The sequence below is a fragment of the Astatotilapia calliptera genome, chromosome 3, assembly GCF_964374335.1.
Source record: "Astatotilapia calliptera chromosome 3, fAstCal68.1, whole genome shotgun sequence".
NCBI classification, from domain to species: Eukaryota; Metazoa; Chordata; class Actinopteri; order Cichliformes; family Cichlidae; genus Astatotilapia; species Astatotilapia calliptera.
In genome coordinates, this window is record NC_137424.1 from 40,422,722 (window position 1) to 40,448,550 (window position 25,829).

The window sequence follows — 25,829 nt, forward strand, 5'->3', positions numbered from 1 at the left end:
TTAAATTGGTACAGATTTACTATTGAGACTATGATATATCCCATATCATACTAATTCTGTCTCACTTGGAGATGGGTTAAAGTAGATTTGCAGTTTTTAACAGAGCTTAAAAGTGCCAAATGTTGACCCACCCCATGTATGAAGACCTGTAATTAGAGAACATTACAGAAAATCATGTGATGCATCAATATGATCATCTGTATTTACACCTTGGCAATGAACTATCCACATTGGCCTAAATGCTTTGTGTAGCTATGAGAAGGGCCTGGCAAAAAAATAGATAATTAAACATTACTACAATTTCTACAACTTGGTGGCGACTGCAGTTTTGCCTTTTATTTAAGTTGGTTATATCTTATTTGTGTTTTATCAACTAATATACACATACATTTTTACTTTATTATAAATAGCCACTATAGAATAAAGCCCTCCAACAAAGAGTGTGCTCCTAGCACGCTTTCTTTTCAGGAGTCTCGTTTCGTGCTTTACTTTGAAAATCCTGCCGGATGTGACCCTGTTTATTCTGACTGGTTTGGCTCTTGGAGAGATGCTGAGGGGATCTCCTGTCAAAGACAAACAAGAACCTGTCGAGTCGCCAAGTTTACTTCGCACAAAACGGTTTTATTTCTCCTTCCGAAGCGACCGTCTGTCGCTACGTGCCGTCTGTGCCGCGCTATCAGTGTGCGCTATTTACGCACACGCCCCCCTTTACTGGCGCAGGACTTGCACTTTGCTTCTGCTGCCCGCTCTGGAAGGGGGGCAGGATGTTTTTAAGGGCTTAGATACGTTAAGTTGAGAAGCTAAAATTACTATTTAATCCTTTATAGTTGTCAGTTGTGTAAAACACATGCGGTTTTCTGTCCCCGTCTTTATACGTTTTCTCACACACACACACACACACACACACACACACACACACACACACACACACACACACACACACACACACACACACACACATATACACATCTTTGGCATGGGAATTTTGGTGAAGGCCCTACTTTGAAACGTTAAGGCTGGTACACTTCTGAAATCACTTCACTGTTTATTTTGATGAAGCAACTTGGCAACAGCATACCTAACTACGCCCTTTCCGTGTCGCCTGAGAAAATACATGTGAGAATCACATCATTTCCCACTGAAACAGGAACAGTCTGGACACCGAAGGCGTCACTCTGCTGTGATCTTCCGACACCCAGATTTTTAGGGAATAAGGGGAAAAGAACAGTGACGTGAAAGCAAAGGAAGAAAGAAAAACATCAGTACAGTTATGTTGTTGTCTGATGAGATAGGCGAGCCTGCAATGATTGTTTCTGATCAGCAGGGGGAGCCACACACAGGATCGGATAGATAAATAGAGTATTTTTGTGCATTTCGACTCGGTGGTATGATGGAGGTAGACAGAAGAGTCCTCTGAGCCACTGTAATTACACCTCCACGCAAAGTAGTCCACCACAGGCTTTATACTGTCTGACTACAAACCTGACTACACAAGTTTGTGGGAATGATAACGAAGCCAAGATTGGTTATTTAATGTTGGCCAATAGTTTGTTGTGCTGGTTTGTGAAATGTATGGAAGCCCAACTCTGCCGGGACAAAAATGTAAAAAGTTATACTTTTTATGTTTTTGCATTGTAACTTGAACGTGTTAGATAATAAGCGATGATGATTTACTCTTTATTTTCTACTATCATTCTAACATAGAAAGCCTCAGTCAGCTGTACAGTACTTACTCGTGTTTTTTTGAGTTAGCCATTCTTTTGAAGTACTATCGAGGTCTTTAGTGAGTAGGTTGCATGTTTGTTTGTTTTTTATTTAAGCAGGGATTGTACAAGTCCGATAACGTCCACTTGGGTACCAGTGAGGTAAAGCTCATCATCAGATGGTCCTGTGTACATCCACATACCTGCCTGATTTTTGGGATTGTGCAGACTTATCCAAGGAGAATTTACATGACAATGTAGCAACTGTCCCTGCAACCAGGCGGCAGACTTCATAAAGTATAACAGGAACAGTCATTAGTTGTCTAACTGTCCACAGCTGAGTATAATCGAGTCTTTAGTTGCCTCCTTTTGACCCAGGAAGTCACGGATTTTCTTTGTATTTCATGATGTTGAGCTGAAATACTAACAATTTTCACCTTGGAAGTCTGACATTTCACATATTTTAACTTCTGTTTTTACTTTTATCATGCTAATTGCATTGTATTTAGATTTTTGTTGCTGTAATCTTTATATTCTATCATTTTCTGAATGATATCTCAATTTTTATTTTGTATCTTAACAGTTTTTCCACCTTTTCTGGGTTGCACTGTTTTGCACTGTATGTCATATGTTGTATGACAACTGAGAGACAAGTGTACTGTATGCCTGAGCAGAGTCAGCCAGAGGTATCACTGGGTCCTAAGCAGAATTTGATTTTGGACATTTTGGTTATTTAAGGTTTTGTCCTCCACAGTTCATTTCACATGAATTATTTAGTGTTATATTCAGTTGTTATTATGTGCTGACTTTTTTCTCACTCCTCTTGCTCTTGTTCTTCTTTCTTTTTTCATTCCCAGAAGGTTAACGCCTCGTTTTTGTTGAGTGCTGTTCATTGTTGTCATTAGGCTTGTTTAAACAGAATCAAACTATTTGCCACTTATCACTCGGCTATACTCAGTTATAGCTGGCGATGGCGGAGTAGTCATTCCTGTTATACTTCTTTGAAGTTCAGGCACATGTGTAGTGCATTGTAATGTAAAATCTCTGCTGACAAGTGCACGTGCTGTGACTACGCTCACCTCGTCTGTCATTGCAAACTTTGTACATTGTCTCTGCTGTAGTTTGAAGTTTGTCAGCACATGAGCAACCCCTGCAATAAGGGCACCAGGTTAGCTAACCTGGTGCCCTTATTCTTATAATGATATTTCTCCTGCTTCCCTATGAATAATGAATCTCTCTGTTTGATTTGGATCTGTCACTAGGGTGAAACAATATTCCTAGCAAAACGTTATCAGTTTTATTTTTGGCCTTACATCGGTGTTGTGGTATAGCAACTAGTGGACTACATTTCTAACCTAATATTTCCTGTAGTTACACACTATTGGCTGTGGGCAAAGGGTAAAAAAGAAAGGCACTTTGGATTTATGTAGAAAATGTGCGCACATTTTTAAAAATAGTTTTATTAAAGCCATTTAGACACATTAAAAATCAAAACAACACCACATATTTAAACACAGAATGTCAAACCTCTTGTTCTTCCATTCGTGGAATCACTTTTCCATTGCTATTAATAGGTTCATTATTTTCTTGGCATGAATGAACTTCTATAGTGGATCTGTTGGCAGTGGGTGGCTATGGGGGAGTTTCTTTACACCTCAGCAAAAACCATAACAGACAAGGTTGTCAGACAAGAATACACACCCAGTCTAACTGCATGTGAAGCTCACTGTTGTACTGTAACTGAAAAGTAGAACACACAAACAACAAAGGGAGAAACTAAGTGAGGGGGGTGAAAAGTCACGACACGGCCTGCTGTAGCCGGTGTGGATGTTAAACGTTAGTGTCACATTGTAAATCCTTCAGATCGGCGTTTTTTTCATATGATGCAACTTGGCAGTGTATGTCTCTTATTATGTGCAGCTTCCTACTTCAAAACCACAGTTTGCCATGAGTAACAAACCCGGAAATAGTGGGACGTGACATGGGGGGTGGACCTCTTCTGAGACAGAGAGAGAGGCAGAGAGACAGGCAGAGTACTAGACTCGGCACCCCCGGGGAGTCCTGATTCACGCTGCCATCGGATTTTATTTGAAATCCTCTGGGATCCATAAGGACACTCTGGCCCTCTGCTGGAACTCCTCCCGTGGCTTTGCGCATCTTCTGCGCCGGACTGTGCCTTTTTAAAAAAATCTGCCGCATAAGATGGTAATGACGCGACTAACATCCCCTCAGTTCATTCAGTGCTGACAAGTTCTCTTCCGACGCGAATGTGCAACAGTTCGGGCGAAAAAGAAAGAAACCCGGAGAGGAAAACAAGTTCTACACGAGAGCGAAAACACCCAGCAGCGAGAACAATGATCCGGGCTGCCGATGTGGAGCGTTAAAACGAGTGGGGGGGAAAAGAGTTAGTTTTTGTCTTTGCCAGGCTGCCGGGCACCTCCAGCTGAAAGCCAGGAGTCACATAAATACACGAAGTGTCACGAGGGTTGGTGTCAACGCAAAGGATGACGGTGAAGCTGGACTTTGAGGAGGGTTTGAAGGACTCCCCGCGCTTCAGGTAAGAGTTTCACCTGTACCTTTGTTAGTCATGCTGATGTCACCAGTGAACAGCTGGCTTTGCTCCAGCTCCAGCAGGAGATTATGGATTAAAGGCTGATTCATGTTTCCCTAATAAAACATTTATGCATTTGCCGGTGTTGCTGTTCACTCTTCTGTCAGAGAGTTTGAGCTGCTCGGGTCAAAAGTCACTGAAAGCTATGAGGACATTGTGCAGGCCTGCAGGGCCGTGGGGGGCTGATCTGCTGCTCTGAGGTGCTTTCCCACGTCTCACCGAGACCACAGAAAACCTGTACTAGCCACGGACATTCAAACATCGCCACGAAACTCCTTCCAGTGGAAAATATCAGCAGTGCTATCACTAGTGGCTTGGTTTTCCAAACTTCAGTTGCAGCTTTGATGCTTCCTCTTCCTGATAGTTGTCGAGATCAACCCACCTCCACTCTCAGAGAGATCACACTCATTTTTCAGAGAATCGAAATCTTAATTCAGGCCGGGTCACTGCAGCCCCTGCTGCGTGTCAGCAAAGCGGAGTGCGATCAGTTTCCTTTCAACATCAGCACATCTGGTGCAATCGAAAGGGAAGTGTTTCTGAGTTGCTTTTGCAAGTGGCTCAAGAGAGAGCTTGGCACAACTTTGGGTGTGCCTTGACAGTTTGTGGCAGCTCGCCTGAGTCACAGTGGCTGCCTCAGCCTGATTTGGCATACCTCAGTCTTTCTCTCTCGCCCATCTTGAATTTATGGGGCTCACACAGCAGTGGAAAGTTTGACTTGTGGCAGCAGACGTGGTGAGGTCTCGTGTCAGGCTGCGAGCAGGGTGAAGGAGGGAGGAGGAGGTGCTGCAGTCATCAAATACACATAATCGCACACACATACACGGGAAGATGGATGGACAATACAGAGGGCCAAAAAACAAATGAGGGGAAATAAAGTGCTCTGACACCTTGGGACAGACACTCAAATGTGGTACCTTCTGGTTACTAGGTAACAGCGGGGTGGGAGGGCGACAGGAAGTGAAGCGAGATGTGCTGAGGTGATCAACAGGAGACAGGAAGCGTGTTTTCTGTGGGGAGAACCACGGCGGAAACTCAGCTTAAGCTCTGTCTTAATTTGCTTTCTTAGCCTCCGTCTCTCTTGCAAGGAGACATGAAGAAGATAAAAAGGATGTGCTTCTTCTTAATCAAGGGCTCCTTCACTCTCCTCCACAGTGGCCTCTCTCCTTTAGACCCTTTTTCTTTCTTTTTTAAAAAAAAACAACCCTTTTCTTCCCTTCTCTCCTGGCTTGACATGTCATTTGGTCGTGTTTCAAGAGCACATGACCTCAGACTTTGATTCAAACCTCGCCGCACTAACAAACACAAACAGTTACTGTCTGTCCCGGGCCTCCTCTCCTCTCCCCACTCAGACGCGCCTCTTTTTTTTTTTTTCTTTCTCTGTCTCTCTGTTTCTCTCTGTATCTCTGTACTGTTGGTGGAAGGCAGCGGAAACCACATGGTTTAGCTTTTGGTATGAGAAGACACGACAGGCAGAAAGAGATCGAAAGAAAGTGTCACGACAAAAAAAACAAGAAAAAGAAGGCGGCTCTTAAAAAGACCAGCCCTGAAGAGGATCTCTGAGGAGCTTTTGTCTCAGAGATCTTCGAGTCCACATCCTGAACCCAGAAAACAAAACGTAATCAATTACACGCACACTGGAGGTTTTCTTTGCAGTCATGTGGGCCTACATAAACGTCTGATGGCTGGAGCGTCCCCTAAGCTCCATTCAAACCCACAGGAATGCACTTCAAACCCTGCCGAAGGTCACAGAGATTCTAAAAATACCCAACGCTTCATGCTTAATTACAGCTAAATGAGTGTAAAACAAGATGCCCGGGGCATGAAATAGTGGCGGCCGTGAAATATGTGGAGTAACTCTGTCAGCGTGACGAGGCTCTAGCTGCACAATATTAAGACAACAAAAAAATACTCTTTCCTGTTGTGCGATTCCGACTGTTCCTGCGCACTGTGACGGTGACACGTTGACATCCACTGCTTTTAAAGGCATGGAAATGCTGACGAGTCATATGCATCGTCTCAGTGGAAATAAAGCACAAGAATAAAAATGTTAAGCATGAATTATTTGGTTTGTAAGCGTGCAGAGCAAATAAGAAATGGAGAAATAAAGCTGTCCATGAAGGTATCGAGCTTGCACCACAGAAGCGCATCATATTGCAGTGGTTATGTTTTAATGTTAAGCAGTAAAATGTGCAAGAATCCATCCATTCATTTTCTTAACTGCTTTTTTAGATCAGGGTTTGCAGGAGGGGGAGGGGTGGTGGTGGCTAACCCAGCCAATCACAGGGCAGGTGGAGTGATGTTTGCAGAAATGTGTAAAGAAATGAAATATTTAGTCTGTAAAACATCAGAAAGTTTGTGTTTTATTCTAGTTTTATTCTTTATTCTAGTTTATAATTGTGCAAAAAAGAGAAAAAGCAGTTTTTGAGAGGATAGAGCTGATAAATGACTTTAAAATGAAGGGTTTTCACGCCTTATATTGAAAAATCCATGACCCCTGACCTTTAACTGGAATTTTCTCTTTTCCAGAGCTGAGATCGAAGACGTCCAGAATGACGTGAGTGAACTCGAGACACGGTTGGAGAAGGTAAGACACTTCCAGATGTTTTTGAAATGTCACCGCTCCACTTCACACACAAACACACAAGCGCACAAACGGAGACGAGGCATCACATGTCGATGGACAGTGGCAGCGAAGTCAGCGGTGGGCGTTGGTGGTTGGAGCTTTTTTTTCACCTGACGGCGAGCAGGAAGTGCCTGCAGGTGCTGCTTCCCCATCATATTGTCCTGCTTCAGAGAGAACTGCACTTCGTTCTGCTTCGCCGTGCCGACCTATATTCCCTGTTGCGTGCTCACGCTGTAAAAATCTACAGTTTCAGATCTATTCATCTGATAGACGTCAGTCACATGCTGCGTTTCTGTTCCCCGATGATACGGAATAAGCACAAATCAAAGTGACTTACTACTATGTTGTTAGTTATTCTGCGAGCTCAGGTTCCCACATGTTATATTTTACCATTTTTAAATACAAAAACAAAAACAAAAACACACTCACTTTGCCTGTAAAGTGTCATGAATGTGACTGATTTCAGTTGAGCAGGTGAAACAGAAAGAAGCCTTTCCCTGCATGCATGAGATGTTTTCCACGAGATTAGGTTTAAGGAAGTAGCACATGTTTTTTTTTTTTTCTGTCCCGGTGCTATTTCACAGGCTGCGACAGGTCTGAGCCACATCCCAAAAGGATTTTGGGACAAAGTTCTTCTTTGACAGACACTGCACGCTATATTTTTCGGTTATCTGACTAGATCAGAAGAAGTCAGCAGATAATCTACTGTACGAGTGATACCACAGTCTCAAAAAGGAGGGTGTTTAGAGTTAAACGTTGCTGGAGTACAAATCAAACTTAATATTCTATATAAAGGTCTGATTGTAAGTATTCATTATGTAAGTGAAGTGTGGATTTAATGCTGCATGGAGCTCATTTGTGATCTGTAGCAGTGTAGAGAGATGTGTAATCTGTGTGTTTTGTATGCAAATTAGCCACTACGCTTTTTTTAAATTTATTTTTTCCAACAATTTTAGAAGTTCGTTGAGTTCAGGACTGAAGCGTGTGGATTCAGCTTCACGTCTTCGCTGTGTTCAGAGGTGCTTTTGCTCAGAGAAATGCAGATAAATTGACTGAGATTTGCACAAAAAGGTCAGACAGCGTGTCCTATGATGCCACTGCAGTCATATCTACGCTCAGGTGATGTGTGTGCTTACATAATGAGTCACTGACATGTCTTGGTGCAGGGATACAGGTTAGGTTTTGTCACTGCGACGTGCCTCCTCAGATGTCACTGGTGGTTTAAATGTGACGCTAATAAAACTAAAGATTTCTCCGAACACGTCTTTTAAATTATTGCATTGAATTAGATATTTGCAGATGTAATAAAGGTCAGCTGTTGAACACGCTGGGGAAGAGAGGAGCTCCCACAGGGTTTAAGTCCTTTTTGCTGAACACTTGTGGTCACAAGCAGCACTTAAGAGGAAAGTCATAAAGTCACTGAATTGGCTTGAAAACCACCTAAAGCTTCAAGCTGTAAGTTAGCAGATCACGCTGAAGTGATCAGCGGTGGGTTTTATTGCTTGATAAATGGAGCTTTTAATGGGTCAGAAAATATAATCTGTATGCAATTTCTTGTTTTTGAACTTCAAAGGGTCCTCACAGAGGCCAGAGGAAAGATCTAATCAACAAAAAAGTGGAAACGACTGTGAGGGTGGACACTGGGTACAGGCCTTATCTTTCCAAGGCAGAAGCTCAGTTTATATTTGACCTTTAATTAAAAAATTAATGTATTTACTTACTACGTACTTTTATTTAAAAAGCATACATCAACACATAGAGATCCTCCACTTTCCTGGCCTCTAAATAGCTTTAAAGCAAGTTTTCCTGGCATGACGCAGTTTGTGCTGTTTCAGTCTCAGTCCTTCCATCAGTGCTGTTTGTTTCCACCAATGAAATTTTTATCTTTTTTATTTTTATTTTTTACCAGAAAGAGCTGATTTTGAGTTTCAAGTTAGCTAGAGTCAAAATTTCAGGCAGCTATCTCAAAATTTCAACTTCCTTGGAAATTTTAGTCTGTAAGTCAAAATTTAGATAATAACCTGAATTTTTGACTCATAGATGGCAAATTTATTTTTCCAGTGGCAGAAACAGCCTCTCGTATTTTCCAGGAGCAGACTATCAAGAAGCTGTTTCAGCAAAAATAAGACAAAAACAACATTGCTGTTTATTATTTAGCCAGCTAGCCAAATTAGCTATAAGCTAGCAACAGAAGAAGAAGAAAAAAGCTAACTTTAACAGATAAAAGAGCCTCATATAGTCCTCGTATGGTGGTGGAGACCAAAATGGAGTTAAAAGAGAAACAAACATAGTGCTTACACGAAGTGGTCGACCGCTCTTTCTTCAGTATGACTCAAAATATACGACTGAGCTCATACACTTAGCAGGAAACTATTTACAGACGTCAAGCTGCTTTCTGCATACAATTTTATAGGACCACAAGTCTTTTTGCAGCTGCAACCACAGCTATCGCCACCTGGTGGCCTTTAGATAGAATGAAGGTTTGAAACACTTCCGGCATGTTTTATACTTATTCTCTCAGGTCTCCAGTACAGCTACTGAACAACCAGAATTAAAATCTGTGAACAAGGTTATAATCTGCATTCATGCTGAGTATGTTAAACTGACGTTTGTTGCCTGCTGTTACATTGTTCAGGAGATCATTTAATCTTTGTGTTGCTTATTTGTGTCATCCAGCTAGTGAAACAGTGCCAGGCCATGCTGGAGGCTGGCAAAGCCTACTGTCAGACCAGCAAGAGCTTCGTGAATGGCCTCCGGGAGCTCGGACACCAATGCTCCGGGGACAAGATGATGGCGGTGAGCAGAGCACACTGGGTTCTCAAAGTGCCCGGAAGCTGTAAATAAAGATGGCGGTTATGAATCGATGAATGAAAACATTAAAATGCATTATTGACTTGATAAGTTTCAGAGTCTAATCTAAGATTTGTGCTCTGCAGGACTGCTTGGAGAAATTTTCCAAAAAGCTGAATGTCATTTTTGAGGCACAGGGGGTGAGTTTGTTATTCACGGCCTCTGACTTCTCCTTTTCAGTGCCGATGCTTATCGAGCTGCAGTATGTGGTCAAGTACGGCTGCAGCACGCCGCTGAACATATTACATTTGACATTTAATATGTTTGTCTTTGTCTCCTTTTAGGAAGTGATTGAGACCACGCAGAAGTCAGTGAGGGCGAAGCTGCAAAGCTTTGTGAAAGAGTGAGTGAGCCGCTACGGTGGCCCCACCTGTGTGTTCGATCTAAGGCTTTAATTTCTGAGTTTCTTTCCCACCAGCATACACTTCATACATACGTACATTTTCCTTAGATACAGTCATTCCCCTTCATGTGTGCCTGTCATAATCGTTCTGCTTCTCCTCATAGTTTGTCTTGTGGTCTGCTCCCATTAGTGGAAATAACTTGGTAGATTAGATAAGAGAGGTATTTGCGATAGCGTCACGTGGTAAACAGTATTGCACAAAAGCTATGGTAAAAAAGTAAGAAAGAAAGAACAATAAATTTGCCGGTGATTAAAAAATGTTTTATATCATGTGCATGTGACTTAGCAGCATCCAATAACTTGCTTTCTGCTTTTGCATAAAAACTGATCTGGTAATGTGGATACTGCTTACTTTACCTCCCTCTATGAGGCAGCTTTCTTTCCATTTCTGTGAGAAGTCTTCATGAATAGTTCTCCAGACTTCTTGAAGGACATGATGTTTCCACCTTTAGATGATCCCACACTGCTTCAGTAGTGTTGAGGTCGGGGCTCTGGGGAGGCTAATCCATGACCGATAGTGCTCCATAGTGTGTGTTTTTTCTATCCAGGTGTCCATTTATTGCATTGGCAAAGTGTCTGGGATTATTGTCATGCTGAAAAATAAAGCTGTTGTCAAGCAGATGCTTTCCAGATGTTGTTGCATGGTGGATAAAAATCTGATGGGATATTCTGTGTGCTTAATTGCATCAATTTTGATGCAACACAACAGAATGCAGTGCCAAACCATGACAGTCTCCACTGTGTTTTACAAATGGCGTTAGATAGAATCAATTAAACAAATGATTTGTTTTGTGACAAGCTGCTAACAACAAAGTGTCTAAAGATACCATTTAAAGTTGTTTCTTTGCCAATTTGTCTGAACACTGGTTCATCCCTTGAGTTAGGTGCAGTTTTATTGCTTGAATGACTCATAGGTTTGTGTCAAGGGGCTTAATGAATGAGGAAGTGTCAGGTACAGGGACTGGGCTGTAAAGGAGCGGAAAAGCCACCAGAATAATTTTTGAAAGACATTAAGAAAGCATGGAGAACTGTTGCTCAAGAGCACTGTAATACAAAATTACTAGAACATTTGCAGGAAATATGTACAGAGAAAAGTGATGGCTCAAGATTTTTGCACAGCATAATACTTTTTTCCCCCTTCTTACCTTCGTCTCCTGTTCTGCAGAGATGTTCGTCGTTTTAAGGACAGACGAAAAGAGTTTGAAAAGAGCAGCGAAGCCCTGGAGGGGTCGCTGTCAAGGAACGCTCAGGCTCCACGCGGGAAGCAGCACGAGGTGGACGAGGCGAGTAACGCCCTGCTCAACGCGCGCAAGGCCTTCAGGTCTGAGGCTTTGGACTACGTGCTGGAGGTGAGGAAAGATGAGTGCAGAGAGGCTCACACAGGCTTCACTTTAACTCAGACTGCTAGGTTGGAACAACAGCCTGCAGCAGCAGCACAGTGGTCATACTTTTGCTTTGGATGATAACAGGCCTGCCTCAGGGCTTCCGTCCAGTCTTGTGGTTGTGGCTTCTGGCTGGGCAGAATCTGTTTTGGTCATGAAAATATGGAAGTCTCTCTAACCATTGCTTCCTGCTTTTTCTTTTTTTCAGATTAATGTCATTGAGGCCAAGAAGAAGACAGATATTCTGCTGGCAGTGAGTTGGTTTTTTTACCTGTATGTGTCCATTTTTAAATGCATACTCTATCTTCAGACGTTTCTCACTGGCTTTGTGTTGCTTCCTGTCAGATGTTGTCGCTGATGGATGCCCAAGCCCAGTTCTTCCTGCAGGGTCACCAGTCTCTGTCAGAACTGGACGAGTATCGACAAAAGCTGAATGAAGAGGTAACTATTTCTGTTTTGTTACATCTCTGTTTCGGTTAAAATGACATTTTGTGACTGAAACCGTCTGTGCATGAGTCATAAATAAGTAGCAGTAGGACAGGAAGAAGATATCCTCAATGTGAGAAAAATGCGTTCATACTTGTGAATGTGTAGAATAGAAACCTTACTTGTAATCCTGCTGTGTGTGTGTTTCTTTCTAAGAAGTTCAAGGGAATAACAACAAATGATGAGTTAAAAACACAACAAAACTAGAAGCTGGTAACTAAACAAAAGAGTAACCAAAGAAGGGTTAAAGGAGCCAAACAGAACCGCCTCCTCTGCACTGAGCTCTTGGAGCACTCCTCTCTCTGGCTAAACTGGAGTCAGCTGCCAAGAGCAAGCAACACACACACTCACACACACACAGAGGCCCTGCCAGGGCACCAAAGAGCCACCCTTAAAATAGGTAACAAAGTCTGCCCCATAGACTGTATGTAAAAGATGGAAACAGCCACTCCTGATGCACTCGTTGGTCTTTTTAGACCAGAAGTGACCATGTTTGGTCTTGTAAAGTTACACAATTTTAAGGATATAACTTCAGTATTGTATTAAATCTTAACCTACTCTACAGTTGTTGAAGGAGGAAATAAGCTTTATAGACAAAAAGTGCTTTTGGCCTAGGCTGTCAACGTGTTAATTTCATCTCTGAAAAATGTTTTCCTTAAACAAAAAAGTGGACACAGCCACATTAGCAGTTTCTCAGTTTGAGTCTTTATCCTGAGCCAAAGACTAATTGCTGTAAACTTATTGCACAGTGTTTTTCTTGCATTAGAATGAGTTTTTTCTAGGGACGCTCACAGTAAGCATGATGGGACCACATGTATAGACAAAGTGTTGCTGCTGAGTTGATTAGTTAGTGGTGATAAACTGCTGCATTGTACATTGTCTGCATGCTAAAAAGAGAGAAGCCAACCAAAAGCTGGTGAACAACGTAGACCTGAAACACCCAGAAAAGCCTCGCAGATGATTTATGAGGCAGGAAATGGATTACAAATGTTTGTTCTGGCTTAGGGATACACAAGATGTTGCTAAAACATTTTGAATGAAACAATCGTGTTTGTGGACCACGGGCGTCATGGTATGATGCTTTTGGCCAAAATGCTGTTTGGGTTAACTCTGTCCAACTAGGAACTGGCATCTTTTTGGGGAGGGGCAGTGGAGTCACAAGGTGACATCACACTTTCATCGTGACAGGAAAAAGTGAGCAACAACAGGAAATATTTCACATGTCTGTGTGTGTGTGTGCGCGTGCGCCCCTTCCTGCTCCTTTGCAGAGGAAACTGTAAAATCTTTTCTGCACCGTCAACCTTGAGCAGAGGCAGCATTGCTGCTAAGTGTTTTTGATCAAATAAAAAGAGTTTCAAACAGGAAGTAAATTGTGAACACGTTCACTGACCGGATCAAACCACAGAAAAGCGTTTCCTGTTTGAACAAGAAATGATGAGAACGAGCAAGAGCAGAGGAGAGAGTGAAATAGGGAGAGGGTGATGCTCTAAGCAGGCTCTGTGCAGGAGAGACCACCCATGTTGTTTTCTGGTTTGGCGCAGGATACACGGCAGAAGTTCAGCACTTCCTAGTTCCTGTTTGCACAAGAGTGCGCAGGAGTGATAACCCACCGCGAAGCTGCCGATCTCTCCGAGTTTCTGAAAGAACTAAATGTGTCGGAGATGAAAATGAAAGGAGAAAACTCTCCTTCGTAACATTAAATGGAAAGACTATGCAGGTTTTACAGTTTTAAACGGTCCTCACAAACTGTTTTGCGCTTTATTTTTTAAAATTTGCAATGTTCTTATGAAATAAAGGAAAAGATAAAGTGATCGGTGAGAGATGCTGAAAAATAGTTGGTGCGGGGGTTTTGTACTAGTTTAGCGACCTGAATAAAAGTGTTGCAAATCTGAAGGCTCGTAAAAATGTTGATGTTCTGAATAATCTCAGTTTGACTGGTAAATAGGCTGGTGCTTTTAAAGCATCTCGCTGCTCGCTTTCTACGCATAAACAGTTTCTAACATTCAGTTATAAAGTGTTTGGTTCACTATCTTTCCCAAGGGTATTTCAGCACAGTGACAGGAGGGGATGGTGATCGAACCACTGTCCTTTCAGTGTGTGTTTAACCTGGTAGAGCTGGACAGCGAGCTGAAAGTGTAAAAATATGAATCCAGGTTTAATAAACGCTGTGTCGTGTTGTGTTTTGACAGCACAAACAGTTTGTCCTCGACTGTGCCAGAGAAAAGAGGGACATGGAGCAAAGACACGCAGCAATCAAGAAAAAGGTAACGCAGTTACAAACATTCACAACCGAAAGGAGCATCATGGGTAATGTAGGCATTAGGTTTTAACAAGACGGAGACAGTGGAATAACGAAGACGGCATTTCTGGTGCTGTCACGTTCGTTTTTACACGATGTAGCTGTGTTTTCATCTGTGATTTTAATCTCTTGTTAGGTGGTTGCTAGACAACACGATGACATGACAGTATATGATGCATAATGAAAGTTGCAACAATAAAAATGAGATGTTAATGTTGTGAAGTTAAAATGACGCAATGATTTAATAGAGATGCATAAATCCAACAAGTTAGTCATTTTAGACAGTTGGTAGGTGGTTGCTAGGCAACATAATAACATGTAATATAGATAAAAAGATAAAAACCTCAAGGGGACTAGGAGGTACCTGTATGCTAGGCTTGGTTGCTAAGCTCCTGATTGTGCAGACAGATGTGTATTTCAGTAAAATACGCTCTGCTCATTGGAGCCCACCAGGGACTTTGGCATCTTGTGGAAAGGATTCAGTGCTGATGGGCTTTTTCTGGCCCCGACAAACTGATGTACTGTGAGACTAAAGCATTTTGGTGCAAATATAACAAATCTAACATGAGCAAAGATGCAACTTACTGGGTCAGGTGAGGCCTGGATGTCAGCCTAAAAGTAGCCCACATTTGAATGGCATCGATTACAGCATGGTTGCTTTATTTGCATCATTCTCGGATGAAATGCAGCATCGCTATTGATAACTTTTGGCCCAGATATTGCAAACAGGGGGGACAACCCAAAGAATAATCATTCCACATGGTACGCCAGATCTGGACCGCACCAATTACTTCTGTATTACATCACTTTTTGTAAACACAATTAAAGCTGTGGGGAGAAAAAAAAAAGGCCTTGAAGCAGATGACACAATGTGATTTTAATTTCTTAAATATTTCAAGGACATGTCTTATGATGACTCCATTATGGACTTTAATGGTGACGCAGCTAATGGGATCGTGATGGAGGGCTATCTGTACAAGAGGGCCAGCAACGCCTTCAAGACCTGGAGCAGGTACAACTTTTCTGTGTGCTTTTCCTCTCATGAACCTCACTGTGATAAATCCGATGTCCACCGTGCGTTTGCTTGCCCGGCAGTGAATGAAAACAGCTAAAAGGCTAAACTCTTTCTCCACCTCAGGCGCTGGTTTTCAATTCAGAAGAATCAGCTGGTGTATCAGAAGAAATTCAAGGTAAATTTCGCTTAGGGTCACGAGCACATTCGAAAGACGAATTTGCACGTATGCAACCTGACCATCACGGTTTGTCCATCTTTTAGGACCAGCCTACAGTCGTGGTGGAGGACTTGCGTCTTTGCACAGTCAAACCCAGCATTGAAAATGAGAGGCGTTTTTGCTTTGAAGTGGTTTCCCCATCAAAGTGAGTTCACTTCATGCACACCTGCGTGTGTCTGTTCCAGTAATGGTGGTGAAGTCGCATTAGCGTCACATGTGTGTGAAAGCGTCCTGCAGACTGCCGAGGTGTTAGTTTCTTGCTTCTCGAGTGTTAAATGGTCACTGTTGTGTGACTTTGTGTGCGTAGGTGCTGTTTGTTGCAGGCAGACTCAGAAAGGCAGCAGCAAGCATGGATCAGCGCCGTCCAAAACAGCATCGCCTCGGCCTTTCAGGAGCGCCGAGAGGACACGCTCAGCCCAGTGAGAACACATACACCACACACACACACATTATCTTCAACGTGCACTTTCCAGTGGGAGTTAAATGCTCGCCATTCCCATGTGTCTCTGTTATCAGAGACAGCGCTGCAGCTCGGTGTCTACAAGCAGCCTGGGAGGAGGAGGAGGTGGAGGAGGCGTGGATCAGGACAACGAGGGCTGCAAAGCACTGGAGGAGGTTCAGGCAATCCCGGGGAACAGGCAGTGCTGCGACTGCGGAGAGCCGGGTCCTGACTGGGCCTCCATCAACCTGGGCATCACACTTTGTATTGTCTGCTCAGGAATACACAGGTACACACACACACACACACACACACACACACACATTTGGCTTCCACTGTGCGCTTTAATGGTTTCCTTCCCTGGCAGGAGCCTTGGAGTCCATTTCTCCAAAGTGCGCTCCCTCACCCTCGACTCCTGGGAGCCCGAGCTTATTAAGGTAATTTAAAATTTTAAAGCTGCAGCGGCTCCACCTCCCTGTGGCCTATTGTGAAAAAGTTCCAGAGAAAATTATGATTGCGCAATGGATTATGCAACCGTTTTCTTTATATAAGCCAAATCAAAATAAAAAAAATTAGAAAGAAATTAGTACTTAATCTGGTTTATTTGTTCTTGTTTCCCTGCTGCCTTTAGTTGATGTGTGAGTTGGGGAACACAGTTATCAACAGGATCTATGAAGCTCGGATTGATGAGATCACCATCAAGAAGCCCAATCCCTCCAGTCCCAGGTACGCATAATCAATCCAGTCCAACGTGCATTCAGCTGGTTTTTCCACGTGCAGATGTGTGACAGGAAGTCTCCTTAGGTATTAAAAAATAATATTTAATATCCTCTGTAGTCCTGAAGGAGCGCTGTGTAGTCCGACAGTTATTCTTGTTGGCTATCATGCTTTGGGAGACTTCATGACGTGTGCAAGAGAAAATGCATCAGAAACATAGACTGTATATAAAAGATGGCACAAAAAACAGGTTTACAAACACCTGCTTTAATGGTTTCATTTTAGCATCATTGCCTGTTGCTATCTTGTTTTTTTGGAGCCCAGAGTGACCAGATTTGGAAGAGTGCTAGAGTGCTAAGTTATCCGCTACTGCTAACTAGCTTAATGCAGTGCATCGATAGAGTATATATAACAGGTACCTATTCCACCTGTCTTATGACAAGAGGTCGGTTCATCTCAGAAGCATGCACAGACACAGATTTATGTAAATTAGCGCTGGCATGAAAATAAAATATTAACATTTCATTCAAAAACTAGAGAACATTCCTCCTGGACAGACTTTTGACAGATTATTGATTTAAAAAAGGTCTTAAAGGCACAAATACCACAAACATAGTTGAGACGTCCAGTTCAGTGGCTCAGATTAGCTGAAGCAGAATCGGTGGTACGCACCTGTACCCATAGGTACAATTCAAATAGTTAATTTAGTGTAAACAGGAGAATTGTGAAATAATCACCCTGTACAGTTGGCATCAACTTCGAAATGCACTTTAGACTGTTTTAAGTAACACATTTATCTCTGCTGTAAAACTCAGATTTTTGTAGAGATCCATTTACTTTTTTTAGTCAATTGCGGTCAGGCATGTTTTTTGGTAGTTTGGCTTCAGTTTCAAGCCTCTGAGTTTCTGCTTGATTGGACGGGGATGCCACCGAGTGTTAAAAGTGTGAGCGTATAGCAGGACATGTCTAAGGTTTCTGTCAAAATCAAGTTATTTCTGCCTTTTCGTGCTTCAGTTTTGAGCGCAGTGGAGTGGTTTACAGCTTATCAAACAAATGTCCCAGATTAGGATTCAGGCCGAGACACGAATGTGCCCGAATCAAACATGTGGACCTCCCTGCTGTGGCGAACACTTGTGACAAGGGAGCAGCTGAAAGTAGCTACTTTGTGTTTCTTAACTCTGGAGCTGCAGTAGAAAATTACTGGTGTTCCTCCTCTAAGTTTGCAGCTAGGCGATGATTATATTGCCAAAACAAGACTGACGATTGGGTAAATATTAGCAGTAGAGGAAGTAGACCATAGATGTCAGGAGCTAATGATAGTTGGTTGATACCAAAGGCAAAACAAATCAGCTGCAACTGAATTAAATCAATTCTTTCATTAATCGTGTTGGTATTTTATTTTATGCGTTTGCCTGTTTGCAATTCAGACGACTCCTCCAGATGGGAGAATATTGCATGCATCTATTGCAATCCCCTCTCTGTTCAAGCGTCATTCTTTAAGTGGTTCATGGAACATCGGTGTTGATGCAGCTGGAAAGAAAAACAAACAGGAACGCGCTCTTCATCTCCTTCTGCTGCCACATTAACATTACTAACAGTTCTGCTTGCGCACGCTGTATTTTTACATTGACTGATCACTAACTCGCTACAGGTCTGAGTGGGAGTGGACTGACGCCACTGCTTCACCGAGCATGTTTATTTATATGCTGAATATAAAAAGGTGCTCTCCATGGAGATCTTTGTAGTTTATGGTTAACTTTATCAGCAGCCTACGACCCATCTCAGACCTTTTTTCTTCTTCTTTTGCTTCCTCTCGTCTGCGTTTTGTCACGACAGACAGGAACTGCAGCATGTACATGAAACAGATGGTTAACTCTCTAACTAAAGTGTTTTCCGGAAACTTATAGTGAGGCTGCAAGCTTCAGATACGGTCAAAGGGAAGTACAGCCTCTTTTAACTCTAAAGGTTTGGGTATCAGGACGTAATAAGAGTGATCCAGGCTTTACTAAGTTATAAAATGAAACCCATGAAATATTTCACCGTGTTAAACTAATTACACCCCATGATTCAGCAGCTCGTAGATTCAGTAATAACTTAAAGTTATCGTTTCCTGTGTGGCTTTATCAGTCTCTCACATCACTATAGAGGAATTTTGACCAACTCTTCTTCACAGCGTTGCTTTAGTTCTTTGAGGTTTGTGGGCATTTATTTATTCACAGCTCTCTAAAGGTCCTACCTCAGCTTTTGAGTCAGGTTGAGGTCTGGACTCTGACAGGGCCTTTGCAACATCTTTAATCTTTTTTTTTCTTCATTCTGTTGCAGATTTTCTGCTGTGCTTGAGATCATTGTCATGTTGCATGAACCAATTTTATATTTAGCTATCAGAGAGATGCCATTTAACTCTAGAATACTTCAAAAACTTGCATACTTTGGTGTGTAGATGTGTTCATAGTTGACTCAGTGACCGCGAGGTTCCCATGACCTGTGGCTGCAAATCGTCACCCCTCCTCCACCGTGCTTCACGGTTGGTATGAGGTGTTAGTTCCAGCATGCTGCCCAGTTGCTCTGGATTGTGAAAGTCTGATCTGAGCCTACACTTACACTTGTGTGTCGTCTTGCTCACTGTAAAACGATGGAGTTTGAATTATTTGTATATGGCCTTATAAGCTTTCTCAGACTGATGGCAACAGTTGCTTCTGTAAGATTATTGCTCATGTGTCTTGTCCTGTAATTCTAACAATGCTAGTTGTGTGCATAGTTACATTATACCAATCAGTGGTCAACTTTGAGTCTGTAAAGGCCTAAAAACTAACTTTGCTTCAGAAAGTAGGCACACAAACATCCCCAATTTTAAATAAATGTATTACTTAACTCAGTGCCTCAGAAACTTAAATTAAAAAACTTAAATTCCTGTCTCACACCGTCAAGTAGAGAAGTGAAACTGAGCTTAAGAAAAGCCAGAAACACACTGATGGACACGGCCCTGCACGTGGCCTTCTTCTGTTTTAACTCTACCTCGATGTAAGAGAAGCGTATCCTCCATCGCTCGCGCTTATTCTTTCTCATTTTCTGATACTTTCTGATCCTCAGAGGAGACAAGGAGTCGTGGATTCGATCAAAGTATGTTGAAAAGAAGTTTATCCATAAGCTGCCTGAGACTGGCAGGAACCCCCCGCTGAGGCGATCCAGCGGCAGGAGAAACCGAGCGGCCACACAGATCGCGCAGAGACCGCCGCTCAAGCCCAAACCGAACAGAGCCACTCTGCCTCGGGTCACAGGTAAAGCAGCGAGTCGCCCCTGTTGTCAAACAGGAAGGCGTACTTCGATAACGCTAAGGGCCTGGTCAGCTGTATCAGTAATCACGACTGTTGTTCTCTCTTTAGGGTTAAGCCCCAGTGACCTTGTCCAGAAGAACAATTCAGGCTTCCACAGAGGTGAGATAAGACCTCAACAAAACACAGATCCACCAAAAAAGAGCTTGTACAGCTTTTGAGAAGAATCACATAACATTACATCTGTTAAATCTTTCAGATAATGAAGAGGAAGAGGAGGAGGAGGATCTCAGCCACCTCCACCCCGGGGCGCTGCTGTACCGCTCGGCAGCCCTGCAGAACTTCCCCGTCATGGCCGACGCGTTGGCCCACGGAGCCGATGTCAACTGGGTCAACGTGAACGATGAGTCGAGCACGCCGCTGATACAGGCTGTCTCAGTGGTGAGAAGGACGCTCAGTCGATCATTAGAGTTTGAATCTTTACGAGTTCTGTGACCTCTAGATCTCATGGAAATGGATGGAGGTGATAACGAAATCTCTCTGTTGTCCCATTTGTGGACACCAGTCTTGCTTGAGTACAGCTAAACATTTGTAGAGAACAAAAGCGGGATGGTACGGCTTATCTTTGAAACAGGTCCCGAAATAGTCACTGTCATGTAGTAGTCAATGGGTTTCTACTTTCTCTGGTCAAAATACCCTTCCCACTAAAAATAAAGTATCTCTTAACTGCCATAAGCACATTTGCATGCAAATGTGTGTTAAACGATTAGGATACTGTGGCGTTTTTATCCTTAAGCTACCTTTTACTCACACTGTGTGACACACGGTGCAATTGGTTCAGAGGGTGTTTGAGCTCACGCGTTCTCCTGTTTCGGTCAGAACGCCCTGGCAGCCTGCGAGTTCCTGCTGCAAAACGGCGCCAACGTTAACCAGGCGGACAGCAATGGCAGGGGACCGCTGCACCACGCCACCATCCTGGGCCACACGGGGTAAGACAAACACAGATACTGTGACACGGCCCTGTTTCAGTGAAAAAAAATAGCTTCATACCAAGATAACAGAATCTGAAAACAGACACTGATTATTGGACTAAGAAAACACAGTGAAGCAGGATGCTTTCATGGGTAAAAAATGTGAGGACTGGTAGAAAGACGTAAACCTGACTTTAAACCTGCAGTCCCTCCAGTTGCCAGCAGGGGGCAACTCCACCAGCTGCAGTCTGAGTAGAAGTCGATGAGAAAATGTCTCGACCGCTCATGATTCCAGTAAAGAGTTTCCTAATGGGTTTATGGGCTCAGTTGGTGGTTTCAAGTCTTATTTAACACAACATGATGTTCCTTCTGTAAATGATTATCCCATTTAGAGTATAAAAGGTGGTAGAGCGGGGTAGATTTAAGGCGGGTGGCTGACAAGTCTTCACCATAAGAGTGCGTTTTGTCGTTTTTCCTCGATGTCTGGTGTTGAAGACGTGCCTTCAGATCCAGTTTTCCTGTGAGGGTGTGTTTACCAAAGTATGGTGAGATTACCAACCCAGAGGGGGGGCCTGAGGCGGTAAGATGACTCTGAACCACTGGGAAATCATAACATAACATTTATAATAATAAACAAGAGGACAGCAGGGAACAATCAGTATGGTTTACATGTAAATGTTAAACAGAGACAAAAAGTCTAACACCGTGGGCCTGGAAGACAGCAATGGGGAGGTAAGATCATAAACTAAGACTAGCTAGAAATTGAGAAAAGTTTAGCCCTGGATGTTTACCTCCAACTCCACCCTGCCAGCAGTTTTTTTTTGTGTGTCCGTAGTTTTTTGAAGTTGTCAAGTATCAGTGACTTTCTGTAGTCTCTTATTGTCCTTTGTGGGTGAAGTTTAAGGGCCTCGTCATGGTTCTCCATTCGCAGACACTTGGCAGCTACAGACTACCATCCACCTGCAGACAGCGTCTGTTGCTGGATGGAGCTAACGCCCAAATAATGCGGTACAATCAGTCTGCGGGCCGCTGTTGCATGTGCTGTTGTTGACCTGTCAGCCATCCGCGAAGAGGAGCGAAGTTTTACAATAAGCTGAAGTGAAACCGATCAAAACAATCAAAAGTGCCCACTGCGGCCACCGCCTGTGCCTTTACTCTGGATTTTTTTAGCTTTCATCTTAATTCGCACTTCTCGTGTTCCCAGTGAAATCCACTGTTGCATCCTTCCCTTTTCTAGTCAGCTTCTCCACCAAACAGCATTTGACCTACTCACAGTAAAGCTGCGTGCCGTTGGGTTTATGGAGGAGTAAACAGTTTGCGTAGGTTGAATACTTCTCTCTGTAGGCAGACACCTACTCAAAAAGAGCGACCATAAATCAAGAGTAAGGGTCAAAAGCACCAGGATGTAAACAAGGGGGACGTTAACAGACGTCAAATATTACCAAAAAAACAAGGTCAAGGATTCAGAATGTCCATTTTTGTGTATAAACTTGATGATATACACACTTAAGATATATTTAAACTAATAACAAGGCTGGTGTGACTCATTATGCCAACAATACCTGCCGGTGGTGAGTAAAGTGGAAAATGAGTCACAATGAAACATAAACGTTTATTCTTAAGAGCGACGAGTTAGTTGGACATAATTGATATTAAATAGTCTCAAAACTGTAGCTTTTTTTCCCATTTTTGCAGCATTTTCAGTAACACTTTATAATACATAATACAGTATAATTCATTGTTTCCTTACCTTTAAGTATCTTTTTATTTGTTTCTAATAATACATTGAAATTCAAGAAATAACATGATTCAGATACATTCGTGACAACACTTCTTCTCAACTGTTCAGAACTCATAGTTCCAAGAATTGAACCCACGTGAATCTAATACAGAAATAAACCCATGAACTAATAGTCCCCGTTGTGCTTTCCATCAAAAGCATGAACGACTTAGAAAGCATTAGAAAGCTATTGTGTGATCCCTGAGGTTCAGGCTTCAGACTGCTCCAAACATCATGAGTGGACATCCCCAATGCGGTCATCTCTCAGAGGGGCAGCCAATCAGAAAGAAAGCCAGCATAAAGGGAGGCTACAAGGGGAAACTGATTGTTTGACAATTATCTAGAGTTTGATAATTCTGTTTGTTTTTATTGTTTTAACTTTATTTTTTTATTGGTTCTCTTGCACACGCCTTAGGGCTTGGAAACACATACATGCAGATTTGTCCATTTCCTGTAAGATATTCCTGAGAAGAGTACTGTGACGCTGTGGTTTTTACTGTGACATGAGTTTAATGTTGATTGGATATGAAAGTGGATCTGTAGAGATAGAAAACGAGAAGAGAAACTACACTAAACTCCAGAAGCTTTGGTTGGGAAAGTCAGTTTAAACTCCAGTCCCTTCACTTGAGTTCCTTAAATGCTCGGGTCCTTGGAAATGCTTGGATATAGTATAGATTTCCAGGCTAAAGTCTCTCATGTGCTCTCTCTTCTCCGTTTCTCAGGTTGGTTTGTCTGTTTTTGAAGCGAGGGGCTGACTACAACGCCCGAGACAAGAACCAGAAGGACCCGATAACTATCGCCGTGGATAACGCCAATGCAGACATCGTCACTTTGTAAGTGTTTGACTCGAAAGAAAACACGTGAGCCACGTTAGCAGCTGCGGGTTCGCTTAATCGATCTTCTGTCTTTCAGGTTGCGGATTGCCAAAATGAACAAGGAGATGCGGGAGATGGATGGAGCGTTCGGCCAACCAGGTCATTCAGAGGGGCAGGGATCAGGGGGTGGAGTGGGCGGGACTGGAGGTGGGCTGGCCAATACTAGAAAGAGTCTCCAGGCTATAAAGAACCATATAAGTGGATGGGCTATGGGGATTCAAAATGACAAACTGGGCTAAAACATATATATTTTTAAAATCAAGCATGCCTTACCGTGCATGAGTTTATAGATGAAAAAGAAAAAAACAAGCTTCAACTTAGATTTTTTTAAGAATCCTGTGAGAGAAGATAGGCTGGAACAGAGGGTACGACGGGTGGTTCTCATGAGGTGGTCACACGCACTTTGAATTGTAAATGCACATCATGCTGCACTTTGAAACCCACAAAGCATCCGAACACTATGTCAACACAGACCTACATGTGGGCGTCTTCAATACTAAACCGTTCTTTAAGCGAGCTTAAAGAAGCTGTGTATAGAGTAGACCTGGGTCAGGCCAATTTTCAGTGTATTTAGGATATTTTCTGTCTGTACAGTGTGCTGATTTGTGTATTTGTGACTGTGTTTCTTATTCCAGTTTATGTAAGCTAAATTCAGGGTTGGGTTTTGGTTCTCAAGGACAATTTTCTCCCGCTGTTCTGTGAACGGTGACTCAGTTTAAGCTTCGACACTGTTGGATTTGACCTCTTTTGTGCTTAACTGAGCGCTCTGCCGCAGCCCCTCGAGCTTGAGGTTAACAGTGGGTTTTGTTCGCGTTTTTTGTGCCATTTGGCTCTTTTTCAAGCTGCAAAGACCATTCCTTCGTGGTTGTCTTCTGGGTCCGTTTAAGGGCTTCTTGATAACTTTATACTTTAGTCTCCTGTGTCCGGTTTTTAGTCATGCGGGAATTGGGGAGAGAAGGAAAAAGGACAAGAAAAACAAGTTGTGTTTGTCTGCTTGAAAGAACTGCTGGTCAGTATTTGACGTGCTGTGCTTTGTCTGTTGTTGTTGTCTGTGTTGTATGCACTCGTGTGCCTTTGCCTTCTGCCCTCTGAGACGTCCGGCTGGTCTCAACTGCTTGTGCAGTGTGCGCCACCTACAGCAAACTAAGAGGTAAAGTGCATGTGCATGCCATTACGTGTGTTTATGTGTTCAGTTGCATGTGTCTTGCTTTAGGGCTACAGCTCTAAACGTGTCCAGGAAATAGTTGGTGTGCAATTAACGGTGTAGCTTTTGATGAAACGATGGCTGCGGCACATTAAAGTACGGGTGCTTTCAGAAAGCAAGGGCGGCACTAATGTGGGTTCTTTAAGCTTTTCAATATTTCCAAAAGCTTTTGAGGCTCACGTCTTCTCTGGTCTTTTTCAGGTGATGAAACCTACCAGGACATTTTCAGAGACTTTTCCCACATGGCCTCGAACAACCCGGAGAAGCTCAAACGCCGCAGTGCTGACCCGAAGTCTTAACCAGCTGCCTCTCCACCTCCTCATTCCACAGTGCAGCACCACATACTTTCAGGCACATATAGAAAAGATTCATCTTTCAGGCATGCAGATGCACTCGCTCTCTCTCTCTCGCTGGCTACCTGCCACGTGTTCGGTCACAGCTCAGCTGGTGTTGACTTCAGAGGGAACGAACGGAACAGTGAATTCTTTGTGCGAGCACGTCAGAGCAGAACAATCGTGTCCAAGTGGAAACACTGCAACAGCTTTATGAGACCAGCGTGAGGTGTCTGTAGCAGAGGGTAGCACCATTACTCTGCCAAAAGTTTTCTTATTAAAACCAGTAAATCAGTTTTTTTATTTCTTTTTTTCCTTCTTTTTGTAAGCGAAACGAGGCTGTTGTTTTAGGTTTTGCGATTTCTACTGACTCATTACATGAAACAAAACAAAAAATGTTTGTAGGAAATTGTTGTTAGAAGTTGCATTTTATTTCTACCGTCTTGCGATGAACTGGAGTATTTGCAGATTTTTAAATTTGGGACTTTGTGTTCATGTTTTGTCTAAATTATGTGAGGTACATTCAATTTGTATTCAGATCAAATAAAAGAAAAATTCAAACTCGTGTTTCAGTGTATTTCAGTTTTAACTTTTTGAACTGAAGCAGTAATAAGTTCTTATTTTAAAGAACTCGTCATCCTATTAGAGGT

The 25,829-nt window shown here is 42.8% G+C and overlaps 1 protein-coding gene across 2 annotated transcripts; it reads left to right on the top strand.

Moving 5' to 3' along the window:
* The first annotated feature begins 3,709 nt into the window (after positions 1–3,709).
* On the top strand, positions 3,710–25,740 carry acap1 (ArfGAP with coiled-coil, ankyrin repeat and PH domains 1). Of its 2 annotated transcripts, none has more exons than XR_013902314.1 (23): positions 3,710–4,260; positions 6,841–6,898; positions 9,614–9,733; positions 9,874–9,927; positions 10,072–10,130; positions 11,356–11,539; positions 11,781–11,825; positions 11,918–12,013; positions 14,248–14,322; positions 15,257–15,369; positions 15,496–15,547; positions 15,634–15,734; positions 15,897–16,008; positions 16,106–16,317; positions 16,396–16,465; positions 16,660–16,754; positions 19,836–20,023; positions 20,129–20,179; positions 20,277–20,458; positions 20,897–21,006; positions 23,491–23,601; positions 23,681–24,793; positions 25,049–25,740. XR_013902314.1 is itself a non-coding variant. In XM_026162078.2 (23 exons), exons 1-23 carry the CDS (start codon positions 4,208–4,210, stop codon positions 25,144–25,146), a joined length of 2,301 nt encoding a protein of 766 aa, XP_026017863.1. In that variant the 5' UTR covers positions 3,710–4,207; the 3' UTR covers positions 25,147–25,740. The 2 variants fall into 2 exon arrangements, 1 of the variants encoding a protein (XP_026017863.1); XM_026162078.2 differs by having other exon boundaries at positions 23,681–23,742.
* The last annotated feature ends 89 nt before the right edge of the window (positions 25,741–25,829 follow it).